Source organism: Akebia trifoliata, chromosome 7, assembly GCF_017979445.1.
Source record: "Akebia trifoliata isolate Shusen 1 chromosome 7, ASM1797944v1, whole genome shotgun sequence".
Taxonomy (NCBI): Eukaryota; Viridiplantae; Streptophyta; class Magnoliopsida; order Ranunculales; family Lardizabalaceae; genus Akebia; species Akebia trifoliata.
Window position 1 is genome coordinate 31,259,273 of NC_141381.1, and position 13,050 is coordinate 31,272,322.

The window sequence follows — 13,050 nt, forward strand, 5'->3', positions numbered from 1 at the left end:
AATACATTGTTTATGAATACAAATCTTGAGATAGAGAGTGAGATCCATCATTGTGTTTTATTATAAAGTTAAAGGGGAAAGAAGAGGAAAGACACTAAAGTGGAATATGTGAATCTTACTATTCTGTCTCAATTTTTATACCCCACAAAATTATAGTAGAGTGAAATCTACCATTATGTGTTCTGATGTACAAATAATTTAGATGTGTTTTGTTTGTGTTTTTCAAATCATTTTTTATGAGTTTGGGTAAGAATTTTGGCACAAAAACAAGGAAGTTCTAGTAATTTTTTTTTTTAAATCTTGAAGAATGCTAGTACCACAATCTCTTGTAGAAAAGCTTGAGTTTTTGTTTGAGTAGTGCTGAACTATCATTGAAATTTACATTGTGGGGAACATTTATGACGATCTAGATGACACACATCCACGACAGTTACTTCAGCAATACCCTTTTTGTTGTGTTTCTTCATTGTTATTTTTTAAGATACCTCCCATTCTCAAAATCGTGACATGCCCCTTGACCTTGGTCTTCTCTCATAGATTAATTGAAAATGACATAAAAACTTTGATTTATTTTTTCTTCCCAACGCCAATCATCTTAACATCTTGAATGAGATAAAGTCAAGGGGCATCTCACAATTTTGAGAATAGGAAGAGGTCTCTTGAATATAATGGGGAAAAATTTGAGAATAGGAAGAGGTCTCTTGAATATAATGGGGAAAAAATTGAAGGAACTACGGGTGTCAATGGGTCGATTCCGATTTGGTTCCTATGATATTTGGAACCATAACTTTTATATTTTATCGGTTCTGGTTCCGATTTTAGAATAAGTGGAATCGGAACCGAAACCATAAAAAATCACGGGTACCCGTCAATTCCAATTCTCGAGAATCGAATGAAAAAAATTATTTCAAAATCATTATATAAAAAAAATTCCTTCTAAAAAATAACATATTATTTATAAAGTATCAACTTAATAATAATTTGTTATACTAAAATGATAATTTAATGCCTTTTATTTTCAAATATTAAAATTTATTTTCTTTACAAGTAATAAATTTAAAAAGAAATGACTCATCTTAAGTTCAAATATTTAGTTTATATGAAATTTGAAAAACTTTATATCATATATGTTAATTTTAAAATATAGGATTACCTTGAATCATGTATAATATAAAAAATAAATGACAAAATAAATCGATTCCGGATATCTGTAGGTATCCACTGGATAGAACGTAATGGCTTTGATTCCTATCGATTGAATTCCATATTAGACCCGACACTATTCGATTCCAATGAAAAGAGAACCAAAATCGGAGTTTTCGGTTCCGGGTAAATAGGTACCCATTGACACCCCTAGAAGGAATGAAACAAAAACTCAAGCTTTTCTACAATTGACGTGTTGCCACGTAAGAGAGTGTTAGCATTCCTCTTTGAACATTAATACGTTGGCAAGCAGACGAAGCCACGTAACTAAAAGGCCGTCTGGCTTTGGAAATTCGAATTTCAAAATCCACTATCAACTTTATCGTTTAAAGTCAAGACCAGTTGGATCCCGCCAAAAACCATTTCAAATTTCAAAAACAATGCTTTAATTCCAACGGCAAGTTCTATCGTCTTTATAAGACTCCCTGCCTTCCCCCAGCTAGACTGCTCTCAGGTCTTTTGAGTCTTGCCAAGGCGTCTTTGTATACACCTAGGCATCTCTCTCTCTCTCTCTCTCAACAAGGAGGCAAAAAAAATATGAGGGAGTGCATCTCAATCCACATTGGTCAGGCCGGTATCCAGGTCGGGAATGCCTGCTGGGAGCTTTACTGCCTTGAACACGGCATCCAGGTATGCTTTACCACTTTTTGAGTTTAAACACTTGGTAGGTACAGTGATCGCTCAAAGATCAACCTATACTTCTAATCGATTATTCAGAAAATTCTCTTTTTTGGTTCTGTTATCTGAGTAACACCTATGTTCAATATTTGCTTGATGGGTATTTTGTTATTTACTTAGATTATCTGAATTGTTTTTTCTAGCCCGATGGACAAATGCCAAGCGACAAAACCGTGGGTGGAGGAGATGATGCCTTCAACACATTTTTCAGTGAGACGGGTGCAGGGAAATATGTTCCCCGTGCCGTCTTCTTGGATCTCGAACCCACTGTGATTGATGAGGTCCGTACTGGTACCTATCGCCAGTTATTCCACCCCGAGCAACTCATAAGCGGCAAAGAAGACGCAGCCAACAACTTTGCTAGAGGCCATTACACAAGTTTGAAACTTCCCACCTCTTTGTAATTCATTCATAGGCAGTACTATTTTCCAAAATGCTTGACATTTCGGTGTTATTTGTTCGCAGTTGGGAAAGAGATTGTCGATATATGCCTAGATCGCATTAGAAAGCTCGCCGATAATTGCACTGGACTCCAAGGTTTCCTAGTTTTCCATGCTGTGGGCGGTGGGACCGGGTCTGGTCTAGGGTCTCTACTTCTTGAAAGGCTTTCAGTTGATTATGGAAAGAAATCGAAGCTTGGCTTCACTGTGTACCCCTCTCCTCAGGTTTCAACCTCTGTCGTTGAACCCTATAACAGTGTCTTATCCACTCACTCCCTATTGGAGCACACTGATGTGTCTGTACTCCTAGATAACGAAGCTATCTATGACATCTGCCGTAGGTCACTAGACATTGAAAGGCCAACTTACACCAATCTCAACAGGCTTATATCACAGGTTATTTCCTCCTTAACAACCTCTCTCCGCTTTGATGGTGCTCTGAATGTGGATGTCACAGAGTTCCAGACTAACCTGGTCCCATACCCACGTATCCATTTCATGCTCTCCTCATATGCCCCTGTGATATCAGCAGAGAAGGCATACCACGAGCAATTATCTGTTGCTGAGATCACTAACAGTGCATTCGAACCATCATCCATGATGGCTAAATGTGATCCCCGTCATGGGAAATACATGGCTTGCTGTTTAATGTACAGAGGTGATGTGGTACCTAAGGATGTGAATGCTGCAGTAGCCACAATAAAGACAAAGAGGACCATACAATTTGTGGACTGGTGCCCGACTGGGTTCAAGTGTGGAATCAATTACCAACCCCCTACAGTAGTACCTGGTGGAGACTTGGCCAAGGTCCAGAGAGCAGTGTGCATGATCTCGAACTCTACGAGTGTTGCAGAGGTGTTTTCAAGGATTGATCATAAGTTTGATCTCATGTATGCTAAACGTGCATTTGTACACTGGTATGTTGGTGAGGGAATGGAGGAAGGAGAGTTTTCGGAAGCTCGGGAGGATTTGGCTGCTCTGGAGAAGGACTATGAGGAAGTTGGGGCAGAGTCTGCTGAAGGAGATGAAGATGAAGGGGATGAATACTAGATAGATGTACCCATTTCGAAATATCAAAATAGGTAGAACTAGATAAAGGCTGGCTTCGTGATGAACTTGAAAACCAATAGACTCATTGGTCTATGATGGGATCAGTCAACTTTTTTATTATGCTAGTAGCTTCATCTTTTTGGGTTCTGTTTGTCTTAGGTTATGTTGGAATCAACTTTGATGGACATACATCTATCTAAATTCTATTTAATTAGAAAGTTTGCAAAAGAAATGTTGCTTCAGTGACATATCTTTATAGTTTTCATGCACAATTCAAGTGTATAGAGATACCTTGAAAAAAGTGTGCACTTCTGACGTTTGTGTCAATCTGATTAGTGCTTGAATCATGGGAAGCATTTCATTCTCTGCAATATTGCCCAGAATTAATTAGTCTTTTCTTCTTATTTTTTTGGACGACTTGAAAATTGCAATTATAGGAGTCTATACCTGAACTTCAATTTCAATTGCTGATGCTGCAAGCCTTCTTTTCAGAATTGTAGTCTCCTGTTCACATGTCTCCATCTTGGTATCTAGTAGCAGAGAAAAAATTTAGTAAAACACACAACCCAAATCTGATAGAACCGAAATGAGCAATTATATGCTACATAAAAAGGGTCGTGAAAAAGCCCCATGACAAGAATAAAAACATGTTCGAATATTGGAAAAGACGTCTTGAAGAATTTACTAACACAACCAACAACAAAAAACTAACACAATATTGTTGTATCTTATTCTTTCTGTACAATGTTAGGTTCCTACTATACTCATATATATGTGATGTTCACGGCGGACACAGATAATCAAGGTTTGAATGGATATGGCCCACTCTAGCATGGGGGACCATCGTTCTCTACAACCCTTGAGTCGGTTAGCAGATCCCTTGAATAAATTTATTTGTGAAGAAAGTCATCCGATAGAGTTGACATTTCATGGAAAAGATGATCCAAGAGGGAGCAATCAAAACTGCGCGAAGATTCGGGGGTACATCTATCTAATCGCCAATTAACCACACAATTTTAAGTCAGCAGATAAATTGCTCATTCGCTGATTAAGATAAGAAACTGGTTAAATTGGCTTCCAAAGATTCCGCTATCTTAACAACCCGTTAGTAAACATTTCTCTTTCTTAATGCCTCATTGGCCCACCGTGTAAAAATCTTTCTTACCTTTCTTTTTAACGCCCCTCACCTTATAAATATTTTTTGTTAATCCCCTTCAAATGATTATACTTAAGCTTATAACTTTTACTATCACAGTTTATCAATAAAAAAATTATCTTTATTATTATGACATTTTTAATCTAGATTTAATATGTAATGTATGTGAAAAATACACCTATTTTAGAATATATTGAAAATATATATATCACTCTTCCTGAACTTTTTTTTTGTCAAAATTTCCCAAATTAACGGAACTGGCCACTCCCCGAATAATAGGAGAATCTGAATTTTCTTACTATGCTTGGAATGAGCACCAAGTGTATATAGATGTTGTTCGTAGAATTGAGTTGACAGTACATGGAAAAGATGATCCAAGTAGGAACAATCAAATGGTTGTTGACATGGACCTGACATACTTGGAATGAGAACCTGTATAGAGAAGCTGTTCATAAAAAGTGCATACGTCCTAACCTATACAGCTATGGGTGCCATAGTTATCCTTTACATCCTTGTACATCTCACATATCAAACATGGATGCGTCAGGTAACTTAATAAGAACAAGCAAAAGAGGAAAAACAACATCAACTAAATTATGTACAAGGTTGTTTGATGCTCACCGTAAAAGTAGGTTGACAAAATGGTGATGCGCTCAGTTGGCTGAAAAATGAAAAGAGTAATCAATTCAGTTCTCAAAAGGCATAGTGCTAACTGAAGGGCAATTTTAAACCAATTATTTTAATTGTTGAAGCCTTGCATGGTACTGATACTTAACTATCACAAATCACAATAAAATAGTAGTCATTCTAAGTTCATAATTTCATCTCAATCAGGTGGTTGGTGCAAGCAATGGATGTTAATTATCGTATAAAGTATTAGGTCAGATGTAGGGCCTTAAGATCTCCTTCAAGTGAAGCACGACTCATCCAGAGTCTGAGCTTCCGAGCTTGGGCATGGAGCTGTCTCATGGGCCCAAAAGAGGAAAAGAGGACAGCTTTCTAATAGTATTCCTCTTCATCACAGTATTAAAATATATTGTTACATACATACACAAACAGCTGTAACTATAACTGCACACATATTAGTAAGATAAAAAGATAATAATAGGGTGACAATTTTGGGCGTCTCACACAACTCTGTTAGTTTACCTTTAAGGGCATTTAGGTCTTTCAGCCAAGACAACCCTCCCCATTGACCGGTCAACTTAAATCAAGACTTTACAATCCCAGTCTCTCTTAGACGAAACCACGAGCCCCTCTTGTTAATCCATCTCCCTTACATGGTGGAATCAATATTCCCACCTTACATGGGACACTTTTTCACGTTTTATTTGAAGGTCAGTAGAATCCTAAAATAGCAGAAGTTTGATTATGAATCAGTTGTAACAACAAGAAAAAGGTCAAAATATGAGTGTCAAAAGTCAAAACTCCATGATGACTCAATGTCCAAGATGTGCCCGAACCAATAAAATTTGGAGAAAATGAAGCATGACTTTTTTTTATGTAGTTACAGATATACAAACAGAAACAGATATTTACATGTCCTAGATAACAAATCATCCAATTAAGAGCGTAACAGAAGATCTATGTGTATAAATGAAATTACCATTACAAAGATCCCCTCTCGGCGAGTAGGGAGTTCCTCAAGCTTTCTTAACATCTCGTCACCTTTAGTAACTTTGCCAAATATTGCATACTGACGTTGGCAATGCATTACAAAATGAACCATGTCAGAACTACATTTTTAAATCACCATTTACAATATCATTAGTCAAATATAACAAGAGCACCTGGCTATCAAGGTGAGGGGCATCCCCTAGAAGTATTGAAAACGAGGATGATGCACTGTTTGGGTCAGAATACCTACACCAAAACACAATCAGATGTGATATTGAACAACCCAAGCTTCTCAAATTATCCACAAAAGTCTGAAACTCAGAAGAGATCCCAGGTCGAGTTGTGATGGCTACAAGATTTAAGAAGCTGGAGAGAAAGTACATGGAGGATGAATGTTTTAAAGTAATGCTTTTATGAAGAGAGACTTGGTATTTAAGTTTTGCCCACATGACTTCTATTTTCGCAAAGAATGTGAACATAGATTTTTTTCCCAATATGATTACCACCATCCCAAGTAAATGGTCACTTCGAATGTCCTAAAACAAAAAAGCTTTTGCAAAATTGTTCTTTAGTGATCCAATTGAAATCTGGTCGTCTCCTTCATTGAAGAAATTATCATAATGAGTAAAGCTACAAGCCTTACTCCCATGAGATTAAGGACATTTTCTTTTAGGGATATGTTAATTGAATGTTATGTTTTTTAGTGGTGGGAAGCTCTCAAAGTCATATAGCTTCAGTTTCATCCCATAAAAACCCCAAACTGTTAAAATTTAGGGATTAAGAATGACACTAAGTATAACCATTTTATCTAATCATCAGTAGGGTAAGTACCAAATTCAGAAAAAATAATCATCCGTGGGCTCAAGGTCTAATTGAACTGAAAATAGATTTTAATATCAAACTTAATATTAAGAGAGAACTCCAATAATCTTTCAAGGTCTAAGCTGAAATAATTCTAGCAACAATCATGCAAAAGACAAAAATAATAGATAAATGAATCGGGGTGATTAGGCAATGTCAAGGTTTATGTTGCTTATGAGGAAAATAGATTCTAAAAATACTTTACCTTCCCATTGAAAGAATGCCTCTTACATGTTTAACATCACTAAATTCACCAACAACAGTTTTTTCAGCCTCCTCCCTTTGCTCTTCATTTAAAGGAGCTGATCTGCCACCTACAACATCTGCCACTTGGGCAACAAAGCCCTTATCAACCTACATCAATTTTAAATTTAGTTATCAAAATGAGATAATTCCCTCTATCTACTTAATAAAAAAAAGTACTGTAAGTTCCAGTGACTACCCGGAAGAAGTGATTGGTATTAAAGCAGCCCAAGCGAACAAGTTTGAAAATGTGATCAACAGTTTTGGGAGCAACACTAGGATAAAATCCAAACTCAATGTCCCCATAGTTCGTCTGCATAAAAATTCCAATGCACTATTAAAAGATCTAATCAACATAAAGATACAATTACTTAGTACATCCTATTACAAACTTTTTATTAGAATCAACTGTTCTTACTATAATTGATTAAATTTATAAATAAAATACTTTTCCGTGGAGCAACCCTTTTGGGACTTACTTAAGTGTAATCAAACCAACTAGATAACTACTTAACAATAAAAATAGTTTCTCTGCTCTAAGGATTCACTCATCTATATTTGTTGATGAGAAGTAGTTTAACAGATTGTAGGTTTCGACAAGATGTTTCTCATGCGCAATCGATCAATGACTTGAAGAAGAATGAGTTTGATTGTGTTGGAGAAGATTGGTAGGTGATTAAGATGTGCCTCTTCCTCTAGAACTCTGTCTTCCTTGTTTTGATTCCTTGGGCCTTTTTATATTCTTCTTGACGGGGTTGAGATGTTTGCTTGTATGAAATCAATTGGGGATTTGGAGGCCAATGTGCTAGAACCCAAACTGGATATAGCATTAAATGTTATGACTACTAATATATGTGTAAATGTGGTCCTCATTCACAGAAAGTTTCTTGAGAGCATGAACAGTTTTTTTTTTTTTTGAGGACGAGAGGTGATGAATTACTTGTGTAATATCGAACTAAATCGTCAAAAAAAAATCATATACTGGTAAGCATCCAAGTAATGATTCACTTTGAGGGGTGAATCAAACTCCTAAATGTGCTAGGCACTAGAATATCTTCTTCATTGATGGTCATGGAGAATTAGAAAGCTTTATATAACCTACAATTACCATATTTATGATCAATAATTGCCAATCCCATAACTTCCTAGTATAATATTCTAAGATATCCAAAGATTTTACTAATGCAGATGAATAGGCTGGATCATGCAAACCAGACAAAATTTTCTTTAAATCTAAATATGAAAATTAAGAAATCTAAAGAATTCAAGTAAGATATATATATGACAATTAGGCAAATACACACACTACTATTCAAATACTCTCCCCTAATGTGCCCAAAATTCAAGTTGAATCTACGAGAAAAAAACACAAATGTCAATTTTTCCTAGAAGAGTAAAAGAAATTAACTGAAAATCACAAAAGATCAATGTAGATCAATTTCTGCAATATCATAACTAGCTTTTGACTAATCCTTATAGAGGATTTCTTCGTTCAGTGAAATTCAACCACAAACCACGAAATCTGAACTAATTGACAGAAAAACAAATGCTAATAAAGAAATCTACAAAGAAAAAATAAATATAATTAAAAACTGAAAGCGAGAGATGGATCTGTATCAAGAAAACAGACCTGGAAAACTACGCGAGCCGATCCGAGTTGGGGTTCTTCAGAGAAGACTCGAGCGAAAGCGAGAAAGAGGCAAGCAAGAATCGAAACGAAAGTGGTGTTCTTCATTTTGATTTGACGTGGCGCGAGACCCAAGTTATAGTCGTCTTCTTCAGTTCTTCAGCACGAAAAAATAAGATACACGCAGTGCGTAATGCGCACCGTTACGATTTTCTGCCCAATACGTACTGGGGACCATTGATTGGAGTATTTTTATGTGCACGATGCCACGATCGCGGGTTTCTGAACCCGCTATATCGTCTCGCCCCCCCATCGATACCGTGTTGACTTGTCCGAGTCATTTCGCTTATACGAAACTCCGAATCAAACCGTTTAATTTAGTTTCAAATTATTTATTAATATATATTTATATTTAAAAAAACAATTATTATAACTTTATATTATAAGGTGCCCGAGTAGATTCTACTCTAGATTTAAAAAATATATATATTTTATACAAATAATAATTACTAAAATATACCGATTTCCAACCAAAAAAAATTGCCATGTTGGCATGTTTGAACCATCTGATTTGAACGAATCAAAATATTTAAATTTATTTATGTCTGAGTAGATTTATACTAACAACTACCAGTATCCTATTTTTGTATAAATAAATAAATGAATATCAAAACATGCACTAAAAATTGAAATATTATTAAAATAGCACATTGCCCATTTTAAATCTGAAATTGATAATTTTCTGCTTTCAAAATTAAAATATTTTGGTTAATGTGAGTAAAAATTCACTATTTCGTAAAACAGTTTTTTTTTTTTGAGTCGTGATAAACTGACATTCTAAGACGTACGCTCCCTAACATGGCAGTGCATAGACCATAGATCTTTTTCTTCGAGATACATAAGGAAAAAGATTATGGTTCTATGTACTATACATCATGGAACCATAAATATTTTTTGTGTATCCCGAGGCAAATAATCTACAGTTCTATGATGGAGACGTATGTCAGAGTGTGGCGTCAAATTATCACGACTCTTTTCAATTATCCTATGAGAAAATAATATGAATTCGGCAAATTGTAATTTTCCTCTTCTCAACTAAGTATAATGCTTTGAAGTAAAAGTTTGGTTCACCATTGATATCTCAAGATTCAACGAAATAATAATGATTTTATCGAGAACAATAATCAAACACACATTAAATCCATGGAAGAAGAGAGACGAAAAAAAAACACTGGTGTAGGAATCTTAAAAATGATGAAGTCAATAATTTGGGTCTTTTTGTCTTGACGTTGCAATGAAAAATCAAATCTATCAACAATCCGATAAGATTTATATATGAGGTATCACATCTCCTATCGCACATTAACAATTTATTGTACCTATGAGCATACAACCAAAAATTGACATTTTAGTGTGTGAACGATGATTGGACTGATGAGAAAATAGAATCTTAGGTCGCGAACAGTTGTTCCGAAATAGATCTAGGGAATTCTATTAATTCTTACTCATAGTGATCATTTATCAAAGGATGACTCTAAGTGAACAAATGATTGAACAACTAGAATTAGTTTATTAACTTTAACTATTACATTTGGACAAACGTTGTATTAGGCCTTTGTGTGCTTGTTGAACTTGGTTGAACCTTCTCAACTGATCTATCTTGAGGAAAACTAAGTCACTAACTTTAAAAGTATCTAGTCGATGATGTTCATCAACCCATTTCTTCATTCGCTTTGATGTTTTTTCAAGGTAAGAACCTAACAATTTCATTGTTGTCTTACCAAAATTTAACAAACCTCTATGCCCTTAAACATTACATTTGGACAATTATATAATCATTTTATCTTTTTTTATATTTAAATACAATTGTATTTAAGGCAACTAAAATGCTTAATTGGTTAATGAAGTAGACTTCATTCACTGGTCCTTAAAGATAATGAGGCCAATAAAATGCATTTACAAGACAACAACATTCTTTTCAAAAATGGGTCTTTTGAAGATGAATTGTGATACGTTGACTCATGAAAATTGATTGAAAATATAAAATAAAAAATCCCCAAAATAAGAAATCTAACATTTGGGATTTATCTTACAATGTTCTACATGGAATATTGGATTCACTAATGCTGGGGCGACATTGGCTTTACTGTGATTCTCACGTTTCTAACGTGGGTGCACACATAATCATAAATACTTTTTACTTGTATCTTGAGGAAACAAGTCTATGATTATTTGTGCACCCCATGTTAAAAATGTGAGAATCACAGTAAATCCCAATGTCACCCCAACACAACTCTATTGGATTTTGTATTTCAATTGTCATGATTTTGTATTATTTCATGAGTCACCTTGATCTAATTACATGAAAATACAGGTTATCATTGGGTTTAGACTCATAGCTCAATTGGTTTGAAATATTGTCAAACAACTTTAATGTTTCCACCTTACCCATCAAAAAAACGAAACAGTAGATTAATGTTATTTATTAAAGATTTGAACATAATTAATTGCTACCTCACATATCTTAAGGAGTCAAGATCTCATATGGTATCTCATTTCTATTCGTTTCTATAGATAGAAACGATGTCTATGATGCACAATTTGATTAGGAAATAAACACATCAAGCTGCGTGAACAACTTGATTAGAGACCTGACTTGTTTTAAACACCAACTAAAACGTACCATGTAGACACTTGTCATATTTTATAGGAACAGGTACCAAGTTAGATCATAAGTCTATCTTAAATTGATACATGCCCACTAAAAAAAATTAAAAATTCTTCTACACTTATTTTTGTTAAACTTCGTATGCGTGTATTATTTATCTCATTTTTAGTAAATGAATAATGATAACTTGACTCCCCATCTGACATACTCTCCCTTCACGCTCCTAATGTGGCCTGTGCATAGAACCATAGGTCTTTCCTCGAGTACAGAATTGGACATATTTATAGTTCTGTGCACATGCCCGTCAAGAGAGTACAGGGAGAGTAAAAAAATCACGACTCTTAATATTCCAAAGTTATCTAAAATTTCTCTCCTCGATCCAAACATGACGGAAGAGAAATTGAATTTCTCTTCTCTCCCCCACTTGACAATCCCAATAGTAGAAATGGAGAGAAACTCATTTATTTAGGTAGGCCGTTTCAAAATTTTGAAGAAACCCTCTCCATTGGAATACAGAGTATTTTCAAGGAGGTATTCCAAATTTTGACAGAAATGTAGGGGTGATAAATAAATTTGAAGCTCCACGTGTCTTATAATGAGAAGGGGGTCCTTCAAAATTTTGAAGCCGTCTGAGTCCTGCTAAGATTAGTTCAAGTTTCAATTATTAGGTTGTACTAGCTGTCACACATTATAAAATTGGGCCCACTTAACCATATAAATCCAAGCATTGTGATGCATTCATGTTGATCAATCCACATATCGCATCGCATGTGGCATGTTTTTCATCAATCAAATATTAAACGTGGATTTTCCATTCTAGAGAAAAGTACAGAAACAGTCCATACTTTAACAAAATTACTTGTCCAATCTTTTGATATTTAGTTATTTACGCACACACTTTCATTAGTAAGGAAAGTTATGCATCTCCTTTTCGCATCTAAAAACATGATTTTTGCAATAAGTACTTCTTCAATCTTTATCAAAGGTTTATTATAACTTCTAAAAGTGCTTCTAAACATGAAAAAGAGAAATGAGTAGCTCTCCACCAAATTCAAAGATTATCAAGAAACACATTTAACCTAACCAATTTATATCACATCCAAAGTCATATAACATATCTAAAATATCTTCTTTTATGAAAAAAGAAGAAGATTCGCATTTATGTGGGTTGTGGGTTGCCATGATTAAGAGAGGTGAGTGAGTTGAATTTGTAAAATAATAAATTTGGAGGCCATCCTCTAGAAATGGAGACTCCACGAAAGATTTTAAAGGCACTAAGAGCAACTCTAACCGTACTATCGAGACCCATACTCATTTTAGTGGTTATGGGTAGGAAATTATTGATATCCATGGATATGCACTTCAATCATGTTATCTAAATTTGTTATTTATAAATATTTTTTTATTCAATTTTATTTCAAATTAATTTTTTATTGGCACTCCAATTATTATTGATCTCATCGTTCACTAATTTTCTTTATTTTTAATTGGGGTGTAAATAAGTAAA

At 34.8% G+C, this 13,050-nt stretch overlaps 2 protein-coding genes across 2 annotated transcripts; one reads left to right on the forward strand and one right to left on the reverse strand.

The window, feature by feature from the left end:
• The first annotated feature begins 1,635 nt into the window (after positions 1–1,635).
• LOC147399033 (tubulin alpha chain-like) lies at positions 1,636–3,619 on the forward strand. The gene is made up of 3 exons (XM_086448426.1): positions 1,636–1,833; positions 2,025–2,259; positions 2,347–3,619. The coding sequence occupies exons 1-3, from the start codon at positions 1,741–1,743 to the stop codon at positions 3,369–3,371; spliced, it is 1,353 nt and encodes a 450-aa protein (XP_086304552.1). The 5' UTR covers positions 1,636–1,740; the 3' UTR covers positions 3,372–3,619.
• On the reverse strand, positions 3,565–9,114 carry LOC147399034 (Cyclophilin-like peptidyl-prolyl cis-trans isomerase family protein). Its single transcript, XM_086448427.1, has 8 exons — positions 8,879–9,114; positions 7,448–7,561; positions 7,211–7,359; positions 6,318–6,390; positions 6,134–6,223; positions 5,149–5,188; positions 3,819–3,901; positions 3,565–3,736 (listed from the first exon to the last, which is right to left on the reverse strand). Exons 1-8 carry the CDS (start codon positions 8,981–8,983, stop codon positions 3,716–3,718), a joined length of 675 nt encoding a protein of 224 aa, XP_086304553.1. The 5' UTR covers positions 8,984–9,114; the 3' UTR covers positions 3,565–3,715.
• Positions 9,115–13,050: the final 3,936 nt, after the last annotated feature.